This window comes from Athene cunicularia, assembly GCF_003259725.1.
Source record: "Athene cunicularia isolate RWA chromosome 1 unlocalized genomic scaffold, athCun1 chr1_part1, whole genome shotgun sequence".
Lineage (NCBI taxonomy): Eukaryota > Metazoa > Chordata > Aves > Strigiformes > Strigidae > Athene > Athene cunicularia.
In genome coordinates this window covers 14,048,179-14,073,002 of record NW_020799091.1, presented here as the reverse complement: position 1 = coordinate 14,073,002, position 24,824 = coordinate 14,048,179, and the positions used below count along the sequence as shown (strand labels likewise).

Here is a 24,824-nt window from a genome sequence, read left to right as displayed (position 1 = left end):
TCACCTCCCTACTTCTGCTGGTCACACTGTTTTTAAAACAAGCCAGGATGCTGTTGGCCACCTGGGCACAGTGCTGGCTCATGTTCAGTTGCTTGTCAGTTAAAGCCCCCAGATCATTTTGTTCCACACAGCTCTCCAGCCACACCTCCCCAAGCCTGCAGTGATGCGTGGGGTTGTTGTGGCCCAAGTGCAGGACCTGGCACTTGGCCTTGTTGAAACTCATCCTGTTAATGTTAGCCCACCGATCCAATCTATCCAAGTCTCTCTGTAGAGCCTCACTATCTTCATGCAGATTGACATTCCCGCTTAACTTGGTGTCATCTGCAAACTTACTGATGATACACTCTATGTCCTTATCAAGATCGTCAATAAAGATGTTGAACAGAAATGTTCCCAACACTGAGCCCCGAGGAACACCATTTGTGACTGGCCACCGGCTGGATTTAGCTCCATTTACCACCACTCTCTGGGACCGTCCAGCCAGCCAGTGCTTGACCCAGCAGACCATTCGCTCATCCAGGCCATGGGCAGCCAGTTTTACTATGAGAATTCTATGGGGAACTGTGTCAAATGCTTTTCAAAAATCCAGGTAGATAATATCGACAGCTTTTCCCTCGTCGAATAGTCAGGTCATTTTGTCATAGAAGGAGATCAGGTTTGTCAGGCAGGACCCATTTTTCATAAACCCGTGCTGACTGGGCCTGATCACCTGGTTGTCCATTATATGACTTTTAATGGCACCCAAGATGACCTGCTCCATGACCTTCCCTGTCACCGAGGTCAGACTGACAGGTCTATAGTTTCCTGGATTGTCCTTTCTGCCTTTCTTGTAGATGGGTGTCACATTTGCCACCCTCCAGTCCAATGGGACCTCCCCAGTTAGCCATGACATCAGGTAAATCATGGAAAGCAGCTTGGCAAGCACATCTGCCAACTCTTTCAGCACCCTTGGGTGTAACCCATCTGGTCCCACAGACTTGTGTACACCCAAGTGGTGCAGCAGGTCTCTGACCATCTCCTCTTCAACTGTGCTGACCTCAATCTGCTTCCCCTCCCCAACTCCCAGCTCATGAGGCTGGGTGTCCAGGGAACAGCCAGTTCCACTGCTAAAGACTGAGGCAAAGTAGGTGTTGGGCACCTCAGCCTTTTCCTCATCCTTAGTTACCATGTTTCCCTCTGCATCCAGTAAAGGAGGGAGATTTTCCCTAATCCTCCTTTTGCTGTTAATGAATTTATAGAAACATTTTTTATTATCCGTAACAGCTGTAGCCAAGTTGAGCTCTAGCTGTGCTTTGGCTCTCCTAATGTTCTCCCTGAATATCTTCACTACATCTTTATAGTCTTCATGAGAGACCTGCCCCCTCTTCCAAAGGCAATAGATTCTCCTTTTGTTCTTGAAATCCAGCCAAAGGTCCCTGTTTAGCCAGGCCGGTCTCCTTCCCTGCCTGCTTGTTTTCCGGCACATGGGAACAGCCTGCTCCTGTGACTTTAAGACTTCTCTCTTGAAGTATGTCCAGCCTTCCTGGACTCTCTTTTACTTCAAGGCAGCCTCCCAAGAGATTTTGTTAATCAGTCTTTTGAACAGGTCAAAATTAGCCGTCCGGAAGTCTAAGGTGGCAGTTTTACTAACCACTCTCTTTGGTTTCTCCAAAGAATTTCAAATGAGTTCAGCAGTTAGCCTATGGACCGGAACTGCAGGACTGTGCATAGTTTAGTAAAGTTGCATGAAAAGAAATAAACAAGTATCAGTATTAAAAACATGATAAAAGTAATAAAAAATGCTATCTTTTAACTGTTACCCTGTTGTCCTCAGTTAACCATTGCATTCATTAAGCCATTTCTGTCACCAGAAAGTTGTTTTAGACAGAAGTACAACAATGTAACATTCATTGCAGCATCAGTTCAATGGGAGTTTTATTTAGTTATTGTTTAAACAGTTTAAGTATTCTTCCTTTAAAGGCTCTCCCTCAACTCAGTAAATTTGGCGTTAGCAGCAATTGAGAACAATGGATTTAATCTAAAAATATATATTTATCCAGACTTACTCAAAATAATTTTAACATTTTTAGGTAAAATATTAATCTTTCATTGTTACCTGTTCTGTAATCATAAGCTGGTGGCTTTCCATCATTAATTCAAATTTATCCCATGTAGCTTTTAGGTTACTGATACTGTCCAAACCTGCACCAGCCACAGTTCGCAAAAGTTTGTTTTTATCTTCAGCCTCTTGAAACAGGAGAAAAATCTAAATTCAAACAGGTTAAAAATACATATTTAAATAAAAAATCAACAAATCCTGTTTAGCAAAACTATAAGCAAATACATAAGAAACATCAACTGTGTATGCACAGAATATATATGCCTATATACAGCTGGCTTTTTAATACTGTTAATAGAGTAACGTTAAAACACTGAAAAATATAGTATTTGGCCTATTTAGAGAAATCCTAAATCTTGATTCTGACATGAGATACACAAAAGTGAATGTTTACTATGAAACAGAAAAATGCCTCTTTATATTGCAGAGATCCACTCAATCAGAGTGCAGCAGCAGAGCAACAGAATCCAGCAAATAAGTATGCGAATATGTTGGGACTGGCTGGGATGGAGTTAATTTTGTTCATAGCAGCTCATATGGTGCTATGTTTTAGATCTGTGACAAAAACAATACTGACAACACGCTAATGTTCCACCTATTGCTAAACAGTCTTTGCACAGCATCAAGGCCTTCTTTGTTTCTCATTCTGCCTCCCACCGTCCGTGAATAGATTGGGGGTATGCAAGAGGTTGGGAAGGAACACAGAAAAATACTTCATGCTATATAATGTCATGCTCAGCAATAAAATGGGGTAGAGTGGGGTTTAGGTAGGTTAGACTTCTTTTGCTCTGGAACAGGCTGGGCATCAGTCTATCCATGGGAGGTGGTGAGTAACTGTCCACTTGTTCTGTTTTTAATCTTTTCTCCTTTCTTCCTTTCTTTCTTTCCTTCTTCCTTTCCTTCCTTCCCTTCCTTCTTCCTTTCCTTCCTTCTTCCTTTCCTTCCTTCCCTTCCTTCTTCCTTTCCTTCCTTCTTCCTTTCCTTCCTTCTTCCTTTCCTTCCTCCTTCCTTTCCTTCCTTTCCTTCCTTCTTCCATTTTTCCTTCACTTATCAAATTATTTGGATCTCAATCCCTGAGGTTTCTCACTTTTACTCTTCCCTTCCTTTTCTCCTCTCCCATCAGGGGTGAAGAAGGCTGTTTGAGTGAGTGAGGAAGTGAGCAAGTAGCTGTGAGGTGCTTATTAAGAGCCAACGAAATAAACAAAACAAAACAAAACACCACAATTCTTTTAAAGTATGTGAGTCAGGAGAAACTGAAATAAACACATACAGTTTTACACATTTACTAAAATGTTCTGTTAAGTATGTTTTCCTTTAAAAATTAAGAGGTGACCATGGGCACTAATGCTAAGGAGCAATACCATTTTGTAAATTATAGAGAATGAATTCTCTTTAGCATCCAACAATTCTCCCAGAGTAGCTACAAAATGTACTTCTATCCACACAGTTAAGACTGAGTTAGCAGCCAAACAACTAAACTGTATCCAAGAAAAAGATTAATCTAAAATTAGATGTCTGTACATTGGCTTGTTAAGTAGGCATCTAAAACTCTGTTATCACCAAAGAAGTCATTGAATGCAAGGTCTCAATCATTTAATGACAGAGGTTTCTGGCATTACTTGAGATCTCCTACTCTCCCATTTGCCTTACATCCACTGCCCCAAAAGTTATGAGTCTTCCATAAGTCTTGTGTCCTATCTGCCAGCTTTTCTGGAGCTCTCAGGATACAACAGGACATCTCCAAAACAGTAGACACCTATGTATGAACAACTGCATTGAGCTCTTCAGGGAGCTAAGAAAACAATTCAGGAGGATCAGTCACGGGGTAGTCTACTTTAGGGTGAAATGGATTGCTTTAGGCTACAACTGACTACATTCACTAGCAACTTGATTCAGTTTCTCACAAATAACATGTCTAGCCTCCAGTTGCCTCCACTTGCTTGGCCTCCAGTTGTAACTACAGATAGGCAGAGGTCTCCCATAACTCCTTTGTTATGTCTGCCACTCTTGTGTGGATGTTGGATATGCATCTCAGTAACTCTAGAACCGCACTATGCAGCTGAACCAGACTTCTGCTGAGTATATTAACAGCACACATGCTGCTGACACCTGCACATACACATCTAAACTCTGATACATTCATTTAGAACTGAATCTCTTTCTGGATAAATAGTGTCTGATTGGGAAGAGTCAATATGCTTTTTGTAGAATTCCATAATTTTTTAGAATCGGAGTTCTTTAAAGGCATCTGTAAGGGTATGGATGAAGGAAATAAAAATTATATATTCCAGCTGTGTTTCCAAAAAGCTTTTAACACAAACCTTCACCACAGGCATTTAAGGAAACCTGGTAACCCTGACATAAGAGCAAAGGTCCTTGCAGAGATAATTGAGTAAAAGATTGAAAACTGAGAGAGGAGAAAATGGCTAGAGAGGAGAAAATGGCTAGTTCCTGCAATAGAAAAAGGTTACTCATGGAGTTCTGTAGGTACCTGCACTGGACTGCTCTATAAAAGAGTTGGAAAAGGAGACTAGCCTGCGAGATGATAAAATTTACTGGTAATACTGTGTTATTCCAGGCAGTAAAACAGTTCACCTGTGAAGAACTGAAGAATTAACTTAGAAAAAATAATGACTGATGATACTGGTGACATATATACAGATAACCATAAACTGACATATATGTGAAAAAATAAATTTCACATGTACATGTTTAGTTCTAAGCTAACAACTGCGGTTGAAGATTGGTATCTTGGGGCTATGACAGTCAGTTATACAAAAATACCAGTTTAATCTGAGCAGTAATTCAAATGTTAGGAGTCACAATAATCAAAAAGAGAATGAATGCTATTTCATCATATAAATTCATGATTTGTTCATATCTTAAAAATTGTGCAAAATTCTGTTGGTCCCACAGAAAAATATTGCAATACAAGAAAAGACTTACCAAAGGGCACAAGGGTGATCAAAGTCATGAGCAGCCTTATGTATTAGAAAAGATGAGGTAAACTAAAACTCTTCAATCTAGAAAAGAGATGGCTGATACAGAACATAACAAACAATACAATCATGTGTCAAGAAAAGGAAGAATAGAGATTGATTGATCCATCTCTTTTCCAAAGTAAGATTCAAATGGTATGATGTGAACAGATGGCAGGTGAAAAAAAAAAAAAAATAAAAGGAGGCCTCCTTAGTGTAATGGATAATCGATCTACACTTTAATAGAGGGTATTTTGAATGTCAAAGGTATATTTCCTTTCAAGAGGTGACGAGGTAATGTTGTGGAAGAGAAGTCAACTGTGTGTTACTATATGCTCAAGAACCACATAAAATTCAAAAAGGTTCTGGTTGAAAGCTGGAAGTGTGGGAAAGCATCAAATATGCTACCCCAATTTTATATTTTTCCTTAGTTAGCCACTTTATTCTTCTTCTGAAGACAAAATCCTCTGTTACATGAATCACTGCCCTGACCCTATATTGCCACTGAATGCTCTAAACTAGTTATATTGAATATGTTTCCATACTAGAAAGCAATTACATTTTTTGACAGCTGTTCTGGATATGATAAAATAGTATCTTACCCCTTCTTTTTGTTCATGTAGATTTAAATATTTTAAATTGTCTTCTGCTATCTCCTCTACAGTCTGAGGCCTAATCACTAATGTTTCCATGGCATCAGTGAGAAATGAAGAAACATCACATAGGTGACCTATATAAAGGTGGAAAACAAAGTTATCATGGAGAAAATATTTGTAATAATAAATAGACAAATGTACTGTGATACAACATTGTCATAAGAAACGATAATGTACACAATGTATTTGCTTAAAAAATTGCAGACCCCAATCTTATATGCTGCTTCAACAAAAATTGCACATTTGTGTTTACACGTAGCTTTTTTAACGTAATCCATTCAGTGTATGATTTAGTCCTTAAGTATCAGAGTCCCTTCTGAGAATGAAACATGAATATGTAAGATATACATTTATACACTTTCAAAATCTGTATAGGTCTTTTTTGGGTAAATAAAAAAACCCAGATGATAAAATTGTTTTTGTGTTTTGTTTGGGGGTTTTTTTTAAGAAACTAACTGAAACCACCTTGCTTTAAATATTGGAAAGATTCACAAACAAACCCTAATTAAGTTATAATATTTTCCTACCAAGGAAGACCTTTTTGCTACTGAGAAAGGAGTTGTACAGTTTCAGGGAATAATACATCTTGCAGGAAACAATCCGTCTTTCAGGCTATAGAAATAATCACTTTCTGTACAAGCCCTGTTCTCTGTTTCCTGTGCTGACTGTTACATTTAAAGCACAAAGTAATAGTATTTCTGATCATCTATACCTATTCTATTTTGTCTACTGGATCCAGACATAGATAGACTACCCAGAAACAGGGAAATATTTTGCACTGTTTAACATTCTGCCTTTTGACAATCTAAGTGATGAGTAACTCTATGGAATAAGTCTAGATTATTTAAGACTCTTCATGAAGTACTTCAATTTATGAAGAAAAAAAAATCTAATAATATTTTCCAGTTACAGCATTTCATGATACCTCCTTCAATTACCCTCAAACACCTAAGAAATTTTCCTCCCGAAATGACAAAGAAATTTCTCTTCAGACAACAGAAATAAATAAAAAAATGTTCATATGTATTCTTTTACATGTGGAACAGACGTGGCCAAAACAAGTGAATGGGAAAGATGCATATGGACGTCAAAGGGTCTTAGGTTAGGCCTGTACTGAAAAATTAAAAAAAAATACTGTTCATTAAAGTTATTTACCTTGAATAGATTTTCTCAAAGAAATGACAAGAACATCATAAAGCTTCTGGATGAAATCTTCAATGACAGTTTTCACAGGGTTGCAATTAACAGTTAAACAATCTATCCTGATGGTGCTTCAAAACAAAAGATTAAAAAATAGCAGATATTCAATAGTATACTTACATGTCAATATCTCTAAGATCTATGCACATCTATAGTTATTCATAGTATTGAAATATTCATAACCATTATGCATATATATGTAGTTTTACAGGGACTAAGGTCTAATGCTCTCCTCCTACAAACAGTTAGAAAATTGTTTGATTTTATATAAGCAATGTCACTGAAATCAAAAGGACTACTTCTTTACTCAAAAAGAAAAATATTTTAATTATTTGTACAGTCATGTCTTTAAATCTCTAATTTCCACGAGAATTTACTAACCCAGGCTTCAATAGGCATAAGAAAAGCCATGAGTCATTTCAAAGCCCCATATCTAATATCTCACTATGACCATAAGTAGATGCCTTAAAGAACACTAAGAAAAAGGGCTACTTTATTTGATACCTTCCTGAGTATCCTTCCTCAGCTTTCATTACTTTCAACTCATGGCACTTCATAGCCACATGTGGCTTCTAGCTATAAGACATGTCAGCTAATTTCTCTTCTATTCACCCCAGACTGTCCTTGAACTCATTAAAATCTTTACTACTCTGAATATCACTTAGCCAACAATTTCTACCAATCCATTCTCCTGCATGAAATGTCACCTCTGTTTCCTTGTTCTGAACATGATTCCAGCCAGTTTCATTTGAGAACTCGTTTACCATGCAATACACTAAATTCCATGTGAATATATGTAAGAATAAAAGCCTACACACTAACATATCTTAAACTAAAAGTTATAAGAGGTAATCAAGTGTCTCAACACAGGAACTATTTCATGTATAAACATTTACTAAATTTGTTCCTAACTGCCATATATACTTCACATGTACATGACTTAGCTAAAAGAACTGTTAAAATATCACTGTGTTTTGTAGTATTTCAGAATCAGACATGAATTTTGAGGGGGTTTACCATCATATCAAAGGAAGACATTAAAAATTTGCAGAGAAGGCTGCACAGATAAAAGAAAGTGTCTAAAAATAAAACTGGAAAACAAAACATTTTTAAAGTACACCAATATCTTAAAACCACTTGAAATTCTATCTCCATGTAAAAAGAATATTTCTATTTCACTATTACCTTTAAAGTGTCTGCCAGAATACAAAACAAAAGAATAGAGTTACACTATACCTTGGAAGACGTTCTGCTTCTTTCCCTCTCACTTTCAATGCTTTGAAGTTTTTTTCCCAGTCCTGTTTGCTAGAAAGATGTGTCTTCACCAGAGTTTCCATATCTACTTGGCCAATTACGATCCATTCCTTTTCAACATTATTTTTGGTTTCATGGAAAAGAAATATTTTACAGACTAGAAAACTCTCTTTCTCAATAATATTAAATTACTTTAATAATGTTTTCAAGCTACATTCGCTTTAACCTTTGTGCTCATTCAATTAGTTATAGATTCTCTTGATACAAAAGTCAAGAGGTACAAAATGGTTTGGCATATTCACACATTTAAGGATAATCAAAACAGATTTGTAACAAGAGTAAAAAGACACCTATAATATTGAGATCTGAATGGGAACTGTATGTATGCTTCAAGTAGGGTATGTGCTTAAGTGGTTGGCTTAACATGGATGAACTTACTAAGATTTTGATTATAATCCTGCAGAAAAGAACAATAATGCATAAATGTCATTGCTCAGTTACTTCTAGAATGTCTGAAGCTTAAAATGATACAAATCTTTAAAAAAATGCATGAGTCAGTCAAAAATTGAAGATACCTTGAACTGATCAGAAACGTCTGTCAGCCTTCTGAACAAATCCTCTGCTTTACTGAAAGCAGTCAGAAATCCATTTGCATTTCTTTCAGTCATAACAGTGAATATAGACTCCTCTTCTGCTTCACTTACTCCCCTAAACTGATTTGGAATGGAGATGAATCTCTTCATTTCTCTATAATATCTGGCTCGTACTTCTTCAAAAGGAGGTCTGAATTGCAACCGGCCTTGCCTAAAAAGTGAAACAAATCATAAAAAAACTAATATTTGAATGTAACCTGAGCCAGAATACTTTCTTAATAGGAAAAAATAAAATATCTTACTTGAATGTCAGATCAATATTTATTTCTGGTAAATTCTCATTAAGCGCTTCTAAACCCATTTGATACTGATGCTCCAGAGCTTTGTAAAGTTGATGATTCCAGTGCTGTCTCCAAGCTTTCATATCACATGGTTTGAAACCCTAAAATTTAACAATGTTTATTTTTATTTTACTTTATTCTTTAAACCATAATAATAAGCTGAAATGGAGCATAGTACAACGCCTGAAGACCAGGTTCTTAGTAAATTCAAAGTATCACACAACTGCAAAAGGCTCCCAAGGAAAGTGGTCATGGCACAAAGCCTGAGAAAGTTCAAGGAGCATCTGGACAATGCTCATAGTCATAGGGTTTAGTTTTAGGTAGTCCTGCAAGGAGCAAGCAGTTGGACTCGATGATCCTTGTGCGTCCCTTCCAACTCAGGATATTTTATGATTCTATGATCAGTTTTAGTATTAAAAAGATATACAGCTGTTACATTTATTTCAAATGAATATAGGATTAAAAATATATATATCCAAATCAAACAAGTCACTATGGCAGTTCAGCATCACAACTTCACTGAGATTCGTCACCCATTGGTTTACTGTAAGATTTTTCAAGGTTACTCTAAAATGCCAAGGACTCTGCTAGAAATAAGATACAGAGATGGCTGAATGAGAAATCTAAACCTGTATCACACCTTTTATTTTCTGATGATATATAAGCTACGTGTTAAAAAGTATTTCAGAAAATTCTTGTGTGTTTCCACAGATCAACGTTAATTAATAAGTAGATATAAGATTTTATCTTAAAGAATTCAGATCTTCATTGGAATCTGCTACATTGCACTGTAGGAACGTGTAAAGCTGTGTCACACACTACTCAAGACTGTAAATGGTCACTTGTAAGTCATCCAGGGATTTTCAAAAGAGCAATACAAGTTAAAAAGAAATTAGAAACTTCCTCCAGCTTAACAGGTTCTCTTTTATTTAATTGGATAGAGATTTTCAGCCAGGGCTTTGGAGGCAGTCCAAGGTTGCCATAAGCAGCTACACAGTTAAGGTCTGCCCTACAGCTCAAGGCTGCCCAGAGGAAATCTTCCAGCTGAAAGAGTCCAGAGATTAAGAAAACCTGAAATTTTCTCAATTAAGCCTTCAGACAATGATAAATACAGGTTTTAAAGAAATATGTAAAATTTTGATGACAACAGCAGTAAGACTATACCATCTTTTAATTTTGGATGGTGAAAACAGGATACACTTGGTTAAGTTTTATCATTTTTAGTCAAGGATTAAAAAAAAGGGGCTGAATGCAGTTTAGTTAATTTTCCAAATAAAATATACTGTAATCCAAACAATTTTCAAACAGATCTTAAAGAAAATAGAGACTATTCTTTTTCACAAAAAATACTGACTTCAAGATAAAAATTTGCAAACTAAATTTTAAAAGAAATTACAAACCAAAAGCTGAATCAGTGTACTTATTTATTATTATCAAGATAATATCTTGTGTATCAGTGTACTTATTTATTATATTATCAAGATAATATAATACATATTATCTTGAAAAGATGGAAAAAAAATGAAAGAAAAATACAGTGAAAATACTGCATGTATTTGACTGGCAAATACCAACTAAAATAATCCGGGTTTGCATTACAAAGACTAAGAACACCACATCCATCTAAGAATCCAGACCTGTTATTGCTGAAAGCTATAGGAAAAATTAAACTGACTTGAATGATACCGCAAAATAGCCTATCTGATAGTGATATCATCTAATTTCTTTGATAAGATTATATTCTTAACCAAAATCTTTATCATTTTATTCAATAATCTTAAGGGTCTTTTCCAACCTAAATGATTCTATGATTCTATTCTAAAGTTCACAGTTGATAAATCAGCAAATTAAAATGTGGCTTTTTCATTATTTCAGGCAGAAAAGTATTTTAATTCTAAATTGTAAAATTTGTTCTATTCTGCCTGGGGATCACTCATATCTGTACCAATTTCTTTAATTTACCTTGTGTTAATGTCTCAGACACAACTGATCCACATGACCTAAGGTTTTCCCATTTCTTCATATAACTCCTGTCATCGGACCAAGTGTTATTCTTTTCCCATTACTAGTATGACCAAAAAGAAAAAAATTCTCCTCATCTGAGATTTACTTCACATCTGGCATCAGCTAGTACACAGTTAGTTTTCCTGAGTAACTAGTAAGTCCGTAATCAAAATTAATTCAATTATGCTATCTTTACGTCTTAAATCTTAACTAATGTTGAAAAGTCCAATGTTCACAGTTTGCAACATGATAATGAAACCCTGCCTGTGACTCGAGGCTGGCAAAACCAGTTCTGAGCTCCTGGAGTCCACCTTTCCAACGCTGCTGCTGACGAAGTAGATCAATATTCATGAGAGATATAACCTGTTAAAAGAATTTTAAAGGATAATAAACATATTCATCACCAGATAAATGAAAGAAAGGGTAAAACAAGTTGTAACAGACATAATTTCAATTTCATCTGGAAAATATACCTTTTCAATGAAGTTTGTGTGCCACTTTCTTAGTTTTCTATTTTCAGTGGAAAGACGTTCAGCAGCAGCTTGGAGTTTTTGGATATAAACTTCCAATTCTCTAGGATTATCCCATGTTATTTGAGCTTTTTCTCCAGGACCAGATTTTGAATGCTTGAAAAACACACAAGATTTCTAAGATTTAATGACAAATATAGTCTAACAGCTAGCATATAGGAAGCTATAACATGAGAAAGATGGTTTTACTCATAGTAAAAAATGGAGGATCTGCCTCTCACTACTAGAGACAGAACAATCTGGCAAATCACAGACATGCAGGAATATCATTATACCTACATCAATGTACTGGGAAAGGATTAATGCCAGAATCTTTAACAGAGCTTGAAACAAATTCACTGATGTTGAGACTCCTGCCCCACAAACAGAAGCAGACATCTTAAGCTGAGAGGACACCTTAAACTTGGCCCTCCCACATTGTTCTGCACAGACCAAAAACCAAAATGTGACATTAGTAATTGCTACCCAACTTCACCTGTTTATCATGAAATATTTTTTTTTTAAATTACACTGTAAAATTCCACTGATTCATAAGCAGTTTTGGGGAGTTCCACTTATCTAGGCTTTTTATCAAGATTCTGGGAGTTTTATGCATTATGCTACATATACAGTAGAAAATCAGAAGACAAAAGCATCTGAAGTTCCACAGCTGGCCCTAATCCTAAAAGATGTGGAGCAGAAATCATGTCAAGTAGGAGAATATGTTGTGGCTTTGAACACTTCTGCATCATCACTGTCTTAGGGTCTGCACACTAAAGAAATCTGTGTCATAATCTGCAGCCAGACCAAGGAAAATTTAATTTTTCCAGGACACTTTTGAACCTAGAGTCTCCACCATTTTGTGTGAACTAATCCCAACTGCAAACTTCCCTTCTACTTTCAGCCCCACTCATATTCTGTCTTGCAAAATGTTTCTCAGAAGCGAGTTTCCAATTGGTTTTGTAATGCTTGCTCTGGAGCATTATTCTCCTGCCCAGTACAGAGTTTATGGGCATGTTATAATTCCCCAGCCTTCTTCACACTGTAAGAGTGTTAGAAGAGGGTGGAGTGCTTCAAAATAAACAAAACCAGTAAACTGAAATTCATGATATACAACATGTTTCTTCAGACATAAAATAGAGATATGGTGTTAAAAAATTGTAGATTGCGGTGTAGCTTTTAGGTTCATATAGTCCCTTCAAAGCAGAAAAAATAAAATAAATAAATTCCTCCAAATTCCTTAAAAGAATCTAAAATTTCTTTAGGTATAGTAAACTTCCTAGTAATTACAAAAAAAACCCTCTTCTCAGAAAAAGTATATTATGTCTGAACACCAGCCCACTATAACAAGCTACATGCATAAGTTAATAAACAGTTAGATCCACAGATTCTTTGTTCTTAATCTAAACCAGAAACTATCCAGTTTCAACCTATTTCATGTTCCAAAACATGAACTAGAAATATTCAAGAGCATTACAAAATCCATAGACATTTAATAACAATCAAAACAGTGAAACCATTCCTTAATACTTATTTATCTCCAGAATAAAGTATATGTCATTTTTACTAAAATAGACGAAAATAATATTTAGAACTCTTAAAACAGGAGTTACATTCCCAGCTATTAAGGAACTGACCACATTGTGGTTCGTGTTTAAAATCAAACACTAAAAATAATTCCCAAGAGAGCACATTACACTAACATCCCAAGCAAAAAGGAGTAAGCAGCTGTTTAAATTACAAGATCCAAAAAAGGCCCATTGATTTCAATAAATGCTAGTTAAAAAGATGGTGCTGCTTGTATGGGAAGGCTGCAGTTAAAAAGTTCAGCAATAAACACAGAAAAAGCATCACAGAATATGCATAGATACCACTGAAATTAGAAATACATTGAGAGGGGAATTCTTTCACCTTAATTATCTGTTCAAATGCTAGAGCAGACTGTAACATCATTGGCTTTTGACTCTCAATCATTTGTTGATCAATAGAATTATAAAAATGAGCCACCTGTAAAAATGGAGAGATTAGATTTACAAAAACAGATAAAAATATTTATATGTCAATACAGGTAATGCAGGATATTTCTGAAAGTATTGCTCAATCAATACCATTAAGAAATTAGAATTACCTATACTAGTAAATTGCTTACAAAAATAAAGTACATGTGCAATGCTGATGTGATCCTATCTTCTTCTAGTGATGAATTCTAATAGCAAAAATGACTGTTACTTACATGTCTGATGTGATTATGCTTCACCTTAAGTGAAATAAATTCAGTCTCTGATTTATTGTAAGTGGAACAGTTCAACTATTTTATGAAAATGTATACATCTAGTGGCATTTCTGAGGCCTTCAAGTATCCGAGACATCTGCCAGGATATGGCACAAGACCTAAAAAACATCTATTTACTTCCAGATTTGCAGCTGGAATAAGGATACCCTACAACTCGGTTTAGTTGTCCACATAGTGACATCTAGCGCTTTCTGAGATGACTATGGTTTCCACTTGGGCACCTGTCAATGATCCAGATGCACGGGTTATCTTGTGGGTCTTGTGTCATATCTGCCTTAGCTGTGCAGGTATCTCAGATACCAAAGACACCTCCTGTGAAACTGAATTGAGCCTGTGTATCTACATAAGAATTTTTACCAATATATACATATTCATTCTTGCATCCTACAGTAACAGAAGAAAACTTGACATGGTCTTTCAACTGAAATATCAGCCAAATAAAAACTTATATAGCATCAAGTCCAATCAGAAAATAACCCCCCAAAAAAATAAACACACATTTCCATTCAAATACTTATTAATATATTTTCAGTTGAAAACTAGCAATGGTGAGGACAAGCTGGTCCACTTTATGACATTTTCCTTTAGTTATAATAATTGGAAACTGAGACTACACTGAGATGATCAATGAATTACTTGTCTTATTTTTGTATATTCATACGGTAACTTCACATGGCTTTAATACTATAATTCATCTGGTTTCAAAAGAAGATATTCCAAAATCGCAAAGCACTTCTTTATTTTTGTTTTCTTTTAAGGACTTAGCTAATTTATTCAAGGAACAAGTCACTTTCATACAGACAAATAGCAAAAAGCTCAACTACAGAGTCTGAAAACAATAGTCTAGAAAAGTTCTACTACTGAAGCTGAGAAGTGAGAACAGAAAGTTATTATGTCATTTAATGTTATACCTGTTTGAGGATTACCGCCTGCTTACAGAACTTTTGCGCAGTGTTTGCAACATGCTGTATTTTAGCTGGTATAGCAAAACCAAGTGCTGATAGCTGACGTACTTCTCTTAGGAGAGTCACCAAACGATCTGAATAAAGTATATTTAATGTTCCAAAACTGTGATCCAACTCCATTACGGGACTATTAGCTTGGATGCTAAATCAAAATCAAATTAAACATATTATTGAATATAACTTGATTTTGATCTATTCTAAGGTGCACTTTATAATACTAAAATAAACAATTTTTAAAAGCCTGATGTCATTCTATTACATTTTTCTATTTTTATTGACATTTTAATTCCCATAAATTATTCCAGTAACCTTTCTCTTAATTCAAAACCAGTGAAGACAAGAAGAAATGAACAATGCCTATTGGTTTTGCTCACAAAATTTTTCTTGCTTGTTACACAGTTAACATGTAACTCACAACCAGACAGTATTTCTCAAATACACTGGATCCATTATACTCTCTCAAGCAGGCAATTTAAGGCACCAGCCTTCAGCACTGCAAAGGGGAAGAAGTTCTCTGAAGCAATCAGTACAAGCACCAGTACTTGGATCAGTGGAACATTTTGGTATAGACAATCAGATGCTAACAGGAACATCAGCCTATCTTCAGATTTTCTGCTTTTTTTTTTCCTATTGTAGTAATGCTTCTACCACCATCCTTCTAGGCTTCTTTCACAAATACTTCAGCTTTACTCATTTTTGGCTTTTTTGTCATCTTTTTCTAGTTCACACATCCATTGCATTCCCCTTTGCAGTGAGCTACCTCTTTTCCTTTTAATTAATCTCTTCATATCTTCTAAAATCTCACACAAAATTTTATGGTACTAGCAAGTTAGATGGCTGTTACATATTACAGTGCTGAATCTGCTTATTTGTTACACTTCAGTGGTTTTCGTAAAATAAAAGTTTACCATAAGTATCAACTCCTGTATCCTCTGAAACTGTGGACATACTCTTTATTCAAATAAAGTTTGCAACACTCAGAGATGCAGATAGAAGCTGTGTGGCAAATCATTTTTTTTAAATATTCAAATATATTTTCATATCCCATGAAGTAATTTCATTATTTTGGGGAATAAAATTCATGAGGTTTAAATTGATTTTCTTACCCTTCTTTCACCTGCTTTATTTAGACTGCAGAATTTCTTGTGAATAACAATTAATTTGCTACTCTACGTGTGCCATCTGTTTATCACAGTTATATTCTAATCTCATCTGGTTTCTAGACATTATCACTATATGGATTACAACGGATAGCAAGTAGTAACAAGCAAACCAAACATGTCTTTAATTTCAGGTGTTAATAGAAAGTGCAAGTTTAGTTACGAACACTGTCCTGCATACTTCACCTTACCAACCAAGCCCAACAGGATGACGAAACCATAAATTCTTCCATTTTGCTTCTCTACTCATTCTCAGTTCTGTAAAATTTTTTATTCCCTTCATCGAGTTCTACTGAACTTCATCACACTACAGATTTCAGCATAAACATTATTTAAAGAATGTATTTACCAAAGTCCTGACTTGGGATTTAATAATTCTGACTGGATATTCCTAGACCAATCACCAAATTGTTCTTGTTCATATACTTTTAACTGTTCCAGAAAAGAATCTGTACTTTGATGAAAAGTTTGAAATCCAGGTAAGTCAGACAGAAGAGCCTCTGCCAGCTTGATAGCATCATCCACCTTAAACAGAATGACAAAGAGAAGAAGATCAATTTCCCAGTATTCATTGGAAAAGAAAAATCACCACAATAAAAATCAGTATTACAAAGCATCCAATTTGGATTCAAAAACCAATTAGAAAAAAAAAACAAAAAAAACCCAAAAAAAACACGGAATTGTGTCCCAGATGTTCAAACTCCCATTACAGTAAATTGGGTCTGAATAAGTTGCCCTGTCCACCATAGCTGTCTGCCACTACTAAGATACCTCAAAGTATCCCACCTGGTCTTTAGTTAATTCTCCATAAAGGTACAGATCTGCCATGCGTCTTTTGTTGTATCTGTTTGTCCATGTCAATACACAAAGGTATTTCAAATGGGATTTCACATCTACATGTGGACAAATTAACCAAAACCCTAGCCAGTATAATCAGTGGAGATTTGAGAGCAACTAAAAAATTTAGCACAGCCTAGAGTAGCCACACAACTGACACACATCAGCTGAACTGCTCTCTAAGTCTTTAGCAGACCAAGCAGATGACAGAATTGTGAGACCTGAGCTGCTGCTGTTCTCTCTGTAAGACACAACAAAGTAACACCTTTAAGACTTCCACTCCTTGTCACATTTAACTGAAATGGGCCCTTGAGATTTCTGCAAATCACAGGAAAATGCTATAAAATGGTCTAATAGTTACTCTGGGATAAGTAACTTCTCATTCAAATCTATACTTATTGTAAATGACACGTTTACAGAAAACATTTTGCTTGTAACTAGTCAATACTTTCCAAAAAATGTTCCAGAGTTTCCAACTAAAGCGAAAATACAAACTAACAAAAATAACTTGTTAAAATAGTAAAGTATTTTTAAAACTCATTCTGTTGTAAGGGAACATAGAATCATTGAATATTTACTTTTACTACAGTCTCTGTAGTAAATTCTCTGGCAGGCACTGACTCAAAAAAGTACCATCAAGAAATCCCTTTGATTTCAAGGGGACACTACAAGGTTAGCAATAACAAGTGAGAATTAGGATGTCAGAATCTGGCTATCCATAAATCTTAAATACAATTTTAAAATTCAAATTGGAGGGTAAAATTTAACAATAAAGCCCCCTCTCAGAATTTGGGTCCTTTTTAAGTCATAAAAGAAGGCAGTTCAGTGTACTATTAAAAGACTGTTTTCTGGGCCAGTTAATAAAATACAACTTAACAAGCAGCACCACTGATAAGAAAGTTTACATAATTCTTAGGAAGGCCACAATTTTTCTGTGGGGAATTCCCCACAGAAATCTAAAATATCATGTTTTAGGTTTTGTAATAACATTGTGTCTAAAAAGTAACAGAATCTGTTACCTTCAGCTCCAGCTGCCGCACCCATACAATATTGTTGACAACTTCAGAAAGGTTTTTGCCTGACAGTGGTCCAGAAACATCACCAGGAACACCATGGCATCGAGTTTCAAAGTCTGTCTGATAGTCTAACACAAGCAAAAGATTCATTTTAAACCAGAAACCTAATAGAACAAGCTTAAACTTATTATTGTAGTTGAAAAAATATACTAGAGATACTGACATAATTCTAAAAGTAGATAAAGAATTACAGCATTTGCATTATCAAGCATAATGCAGTTAAAAACTTTTAAATACATTTTTACCTTTAACATAATCTTGAAGTCTTGCTAGCAACGTTTCCCTTTCAAAAAGCAATTCTTTGCTTACATTTGGATGCTTTATCAGTTCTTTATATTTCTGAAATGTTTGAAGAAGCTGGAATATGAAATTTTAAAAAGTTATCTCTTTCTCTTGAAAAAAAATTAAACATATTCTGTCACTGCTCATAAGTACTGTCTTTGGCTCTAAATATTTATTCCTGTGCTCTAAACTGAGTACTTAAGAATTCAGTAACTTTATCTTTAGGAAAGTTTTTGGACTACAAAAATACCCATACCTGCTGAGGACTGTCCTGAATTTCTGAAATAAATTTCTTCAATTTGCTTGCTATTTTTTGTTCCGCTGGTGCAATAATTCTTTCATACTGAGAGACTGCTGCTTTCCATAATGGCTGGAGATAATGAGTTCAGGTGTTAATTTAGGACTATCCATATATATATCATAAAAAGTCACAGACAGAATAAATTAAAAATAAGCATTATACCTCTGTGTAAGGATTACAGTGTACAGGATTTAGGCCAGCAAAGGGTTCAAACACTTGGGCAAGATGTAAAGAATTTTGTTCTCCAGCTGGCAAAAAGAACATAAGTTTTTCATGCAGTGTCCTAACAGTTAGTACCTATAATAGAAAAAAATATTTCATATATCAAATATATTTTTACATAAAACATACATCTAGAACCAAAAAGCACGAATACCACATCTCATCCCTCTCCTTTGTACAAGAAACTTTTGAAAAGGTCAGGTAAACGCAGATTATAGAATGCTGTCCGAGTCTGAAAGGCTATAAAAGTGGTTTAATGTCCCTTTTTAGCTTAAAACAATGTTGTTTACTTCTGTGTCTAATTAAATAAATGTGTAAAATTCAAATCTCTACCTCATCAAGACGTTTGCCAAGTCTGGCCAACGATTCAGGGTAATATTTCTCATTTTTCCATGGATGTAGAGTATAATGTTGCCACAGTTGTCCAGTTAGGTACTCACAAGCTGACACCCACTGCTCACAAATCAAAATGCCAGCCTTTAGATTTTCTTTAACACTGTGAAAAGCATCTTCCCACAAATTCAAAGCTGCTAATTTTTTCTGAACATATCTACCTAGAGAGCCACCTAGAACACAAAGAAGTATACAGAAGTAGTATGTTACATATGTTTAAAATAATTCTTTTAAATGCTACACCACGTTCCAATCACTTTTTAAAAAAACTAGTATAATGTCTTGATTTCAAACCACACAAATGTATCAGTAACTGATTCTTTTGTTTCAAAAGCACCACAATCTCTTAAACATCTCCAAGTTAAACAGGGGTTGGTCCAACATCAGAAGCTGATGGATTTGGATTCTGGAATCCACACACAAGCATCTGTCTTTATCAGCAGAAATGGCAGTGGCTGGCTGCCTCCAGCAATCCTCCCCCTCATGCACACACACATCTGGCAGTGACAGACAAACTCACTGTCTTATGCCTGTCCCAGAACATGGGACTGCTGATGAGAGGATGAGAAGCAACATCTCTGCACATCCTGCTCTCACTTCCACACAGACTGAATCAACCTTCATATGGGAGTTTATAGAAATAAATTTTCTCCTCTGAGAGAAAGACAGGGAGTCAGGCAGAAGCAAGACAAATCCATTCTAGAGGCTGTAAAGTATCCAACTCCATCTTGTTGTTATCTATCACCTTCCCAAGCATGCGTAAAGCCATCTACCGAACTGGCTGAACTATCGGGTACTATAAGGCAAATAACATTCACGGATCATAATTACAAGAAGAAAGCAATGCTGTAGGCTGTCACTGGTACCTTTGTGAGGAAGAAGGTCTCTGCTCAAGGATTCATTTTACTTTTTCTCAACTGTTCGTTTAATAGAGACTGCATAAAGGTTTACCTATTACATCCAAGAGATTATGCATGCGTGGCTGTGGATAAGGATCATGTTCTGTTTGTCTCCACACACCATCAACAGCATCCTTGGTAGTCTCCACCAAATCCACAACTTCAAATAATGAGAGACTATCCAAGTTGTAATAATCCTAAAGAAAAATATCCTTTGTACAATTACTTTGCAACTAGTATTGTAGAAACATTTATACTTTTCTGAAGCTGGCAATTGCTATAGTTTCCTGGGTTTTATTACTTAACAGAATACAGCATAATCCTCTCAAAAACACAAGCATTTATGTAAATTTATCCATATGAAGAATGCATTGATAGCTGAAGGGCTATTCAAGCAAGCGCTTCACAGGTGTCAAAAAATTTTGCACAATAACATTCATTATTATTCTCTGCATTTTCAGTTTTCCTTTTTATAATTGCATGAGTCAATTTCTAGTTTACAAACTGTAACATACTGTTCTATTTCTACAGGAACTCTGCTATTCAATGGTTGATTCTGCTCCCAATTAAATGTTGGCATTCCCCTGCACCATTGTCACTAGAAACTACATGAATGTCATTTCAAGTAAAATTTTGTCTAAGAAAAAAATAAGTAAATAAGTATATATTCATATATCTGAAAATAGTGTACATACACTGACATGAGTGGCTTTTTACTAAGTCTACAAATATATCACTGATCACACAAAAGAAAACATACTTTTGCAATGTCCTCAAACAGGTCTTTAAAATGAGAAGCTCTCTCTTTACTACACCATTTACTTCCATGACGAGCACATTCTATCCAAACCTGAAATTCATCTGTTGGTGTAAGTATAGCTGCAAATAATAATGGAAAATGTTTAAATATTAAATACATGGATGGTCACAAATATTTTCATTCAGATCATACTTTTTAAAGCAAATTTTTACTATATGGTTATGTAATTATCCTTCAACTTCTGACTCTGACTAGACATAGTATCGAGTTCATATCAAGACACCAGAGTTGATCACCACTAATTCCAATCTATTCACCACAACCTGTTATGTTTCACACTCTGCAGTCACTGGGATAACAAAGATTGAAAACTCAACCGGTAAATAAATTATTTACTCCAAATTTTAAATTAACTATAAGAGGTAATTTCAAAACAAACCTCGCACATCATCTTCACTGAATTTTGTTCCTGTGTAATTAGGATCTGACCTTCTGAGAACAGTACTTAAGCCCGCTTCAAGCTCACTTAAAAGTTTCTGGAGTTTGGGATCAAACGTTTTACTCCATCTCTCATCCTGTAATGAAAATTTCAAAACTCACGTGATAGAAAAGTAACTCTTTTCCTCCCATTAATCTTAAAAAATAATTACTTAGATTAATAGCAGTAACCAATCACATGGTGAGACAATGTAATAATTTATTTCTCTTAAAGTCAAGGAAAAGCACCTCATTCTTTTCACTTAACACTTCAGAATAATACTGTAAAAAAATTTTATCACAAAATCAATTCAGTTGTTGGATATATAAAGGCACTCTGAAAGTGTGTTCAAAATTCTTTGGTAATGAATTCTCTTAAGTTAAATTTGGAATTTTCTTCTCTAGTAGAATCTAGAAATTGCTAGAATCAAGTATTAAAAGTTATTGTGCTTTTCTAAAATTATTTTATTAAATATTATGACATACAAGAAATTAAAAATATTTAAATGCCGAAACTCTGCTTGTTCAGTTTATGAAACACAGCCATGGTCATCTGTTTTGACAAAAAAATCCACAAAGGAAATATATTCTTTAATAGAACGGAAGGAAAAGCCTCAGAGCATTTTTTTAAAAAGCAAAACTCTGAGAAATACAGCTGTACAAGTTAATCTAGAGTCTAGCACACCTATCTGCCACATATTACAAGTTTGCATCATACTATACCCATGCATTTCATATCAAATATAATAATAACTAAAACAAGAAAAGGAGACAAGACGGGAATTACTGGTGGAAAGGAAGTAAGGAGCTTTTACCTCCATTAACCACTCCTGCCCAGTATATTCCACATTTATAGCAAGGCATATATATGACCAGAATCCTCCTCTCTCTTTACTGATAGAAGGTGAAATACTTTCTTGAAATTAGAAATTAGAAGCATCATCCATTTTTTAAGCGCTTAAAATGTATTATTTTTAAAATAAAATATTTATCTCAGAATAGTTAACATCCTATTGGAATTTCAATACTTCAATATAAAACTATAGAGCATTTAAATTGGTATATTGCTCACCTTCAGTAACACCGGTGCAAAAACTTGTCGCACAGCTTGATAAAGGGTGTAAATTGGTGAATCGAGCATAGATGACACAAGAATATTACTATGAAGGTTATCTTCTGTAATTACATCAGGCCGCAGCTTAAAGAACACCAACACATTATTCTTTGAATCAGTAGCTTCAATCTGTAAGAATCAAGAAGACAGGATTTGTTCACAAAACTGTCATTGACTGAATATTATACTAAATTAAGTACACCATTTACAAAAATTATTTACATCAAGAAAAAAATATAAAATATAATACTACTTCCTGTGGGCTCTGATAATATTTTTGTAGTATTTGATTTGCACAAAAAATTAGAAATTTTATTACACTCCTACCTGAGTTCATAGGAACCTGAATTCCAACATCAAATATATAATGCCTTTTTCATTATAAAATATCCTTAAATACCATAATTATTTATGCTATTTTGCTTTTGAAGACACCACTTATCACTTTGGAGACAAACCAGAAACTACATCTTGTGCCTAGAGAAAACTGAGCATGAAGTCTCTCCTTCGTTTTGCATTTTTATGCTACATAACTTTGGGAATATTTTTCAAATATTCAGTATTGTTCTCTTAAGTCTGTAAATACATAACTATCACAATTCATAGATTTGTCAAGGAGAAAAGCATGTTCCTTCATCAGTAAAATCGTAAGTTGTAGCATGACTCTTGGACTTCACAGTCCAACTTACAGGTGAAGTTCCAAAAATTGCCATAAGAACAATTACTGAAACTATTTTTGGCCGAGGAGAATTCATAAAACAGGAAAACATTATTAAACATCTGATAAAGCAGTAGCAAAAAGATACAATAGCTGAAATGCCAAATTCTGTGCAACTGTAAACATTCATGGAATTTTTCTATTAAAAGAAACAGGGCTAGTAAGGACAGCTTTCAATTTTACTTGACATAATCAGTTCCACTTTTTCATAAGTCTTTAGCCCAGCACCTACCTACAGACACTGTTTCAACTGATACACTAGGAATACTTTAGCGTCCCGATATGCATCCAATCTTCACAGCTGCTGACAAGTGCCTTTGTATATTAGACTGTGGCTCAGCAACACACCCCAAAAACTGGTACATGTAAATATTAATTCTTGCATGAATATAGCATGCACTAGACTTCACAGACTACACATATGATTACACCAGGAGGTATGTAACCTACTGGTCCACACAGCAGTTCACATGTTAACAACCCATTACGCTAGTCTTCGGTGCAGAAAAAAAACTGTCACTGACATAACAGACCCCACGTCCCCGGTCTCACGGCAGAATGACGGGACGCACATCAAGATGCTCGCTTTGTGTGGCAGACACCACACCGCGTCCTGACTACATGGTGACAGTCACTGTACATCACTCACACCCCACGTTGTCACTCGGATGCGTCACTTGCTGAGCACAAACACTTAGAGCACGACATTTCACACAGAGAAACTCAGATTTGCTCATAGCTGGACACATCAGTCTGCAAAACACATGGGATGTGGACAAACACCCACCTTGAGACTTGTCAGATATCAGCCAATGTGCCACCCATTGGGCCACGCTTCCCGCACGGGCATCGGCAACGCAATCCTTCCAGCCACCCGCATGCACCCTTGCCCGGGAACGACCCATACATCAGACCCCACCTGGCGTCTGCGGCACGCTAACACGCCATTCTCCAGGCTGCCTGACATTCACACAGCGACAACACACAGCACGCTACAACTACGTATCAGCATGGGCACGATCCACTAACAAATATATCACACAGCTGACCATACAGTCCTTCACAGACTCCTGGGCCAGCAATTTATGGAGCAGGCGCTGAGGCCAGCACAGATTGCTGGAGTAGGAAGACCAGTCTTTCCTGAGCGCTAAACTCGGGCTGGGCGCCAGGCTCTGCATCCTCACCGGCACACCGGGATGCAGCGGACACGCTGGATCCACAGGCGCCTGCACACGCTCGGCCGGACACCACCGTACCTTGTTGGACGCCGTGAGCTGGGTGCCCGAGTGCTGCACAACGAGGAGGAACTCATTGCCGTCGTCGAGGAAGTTGGCGAGCTCCGGACGGCGATGGAGCCCCGCGGCCAGGGCAGCGGGGCCCACACCTGGATCCAGCCCGAAGTAGTTCGCGGCCGTGGCTGCAATAAAACGCTTCCTCTTGTCTCCCTCCCCGGCCATGCTGGCAGGGCGCACCCCCGCCAGGCAGGATCAAGGCGGGCGTGGATCCAGAACCGCACGGGAGTACACGGAGGGCTGACGGGAGAAGAGCCAAAGGGCGGGCGGCGGGAAGGACGGGCTCCTGCCGGGGCACAAAGCGAAGAGCGAGGCCTCCCGGCGTCGCGGCGTTGCCAGGACCCGTCACTATGGTGACTGAAAATGGCGGCCCTGGCGCGCTGGCGAGCTGGGTCCGGGTGG

At 36.3% G+C, this 24,824-nt stretch overlaps 1 protein-coding gene across 3 annotated transcripts in view; it reads right to left on the bottom strand.

The window, feature by feature from the left end:
* Positions 1–24,814, bottom strand: part of DYNC2H1 (dynein cytoplasmic 2 heavy chain 1) — a 180,513-nt gene extending 155,699 nt beyond the window's left edge. For all 3 annotated transcript variants that reach the window (XM_026843929.1, XM_026843951.1, XM_026843940.1), the window contains exons 1-21: positions 24,387–24,814; positions 22,371–22,541; positions 21,261–21,396; positions 20,822–20,940; positions 20,114–20,258; positions 19,103–19,335; positions 18,710–18,844; positions 18,503–18,616; positions 18,210–18,321; positions 17,908–18,032; positions 16,401–16,576; positions 14,838–15,033; positions 13,545–13,640; positions 11,598–11,750; positions 11,389–11,487; positions 9,082–9,221; positions 8,762–8,990; positions 8,169–8,296; positions 6,888–7,003; positions 5,679–5,806; positions 2,096–2,245 (exon numbers count right to left, since the gene is read on the bottom strand). In XM_026843929.1, the coding sequence (XP_026699730.1) occupies positions 2,096–2,245; positions 5,679–5,806; positions 6,888–7,003; positions 8,169–8,296; positions 8,762–8,990; positions 9,082–9,221; positions 11,389–11,487; positions 11,598–11,750; positions 13,545–13,640; positions 14,838–15,033; positions 16,401–16,576; positions 17,908–18,032; positions 18,210–18,321; positions 18,503–18,616; positions 18,710–18,844; positions 19,103–19,335; positions 20,114–20,258; positions 20,822–20,940; positions 21,261–21,396; positions 22,371–22,541; positions 24,387–24,587 (3,102 nt within the window). In that variant the 5' untranslated portion in view covers positions 24,588–24,814. The remainder of the gene's footprint in view (positions 1–2,095; positions 2,246–5,678; positions 5,807–6,887; positions 7,004–8,168; positions 8,297–8,761; positions 8,991–9,081; positions 9,222–11,388; positions 11,488–11,597; positions 11,751–13,544; positions 13,641–14,837; positions 15,034–16,400; positions 16,577–17,907; positions 18,033–18,209; positions 18,322–18,502; positions 18,617–18,709; positions 18,845–19,102; positions 19,336–20,113; positions 20,259–20,821; positions 20,941–21,260; positions 21,397–22,370; positions 22,542–24,386) is intronic.
* Positions 24,815–24,824: the final 10 nt, after the last annotated feature.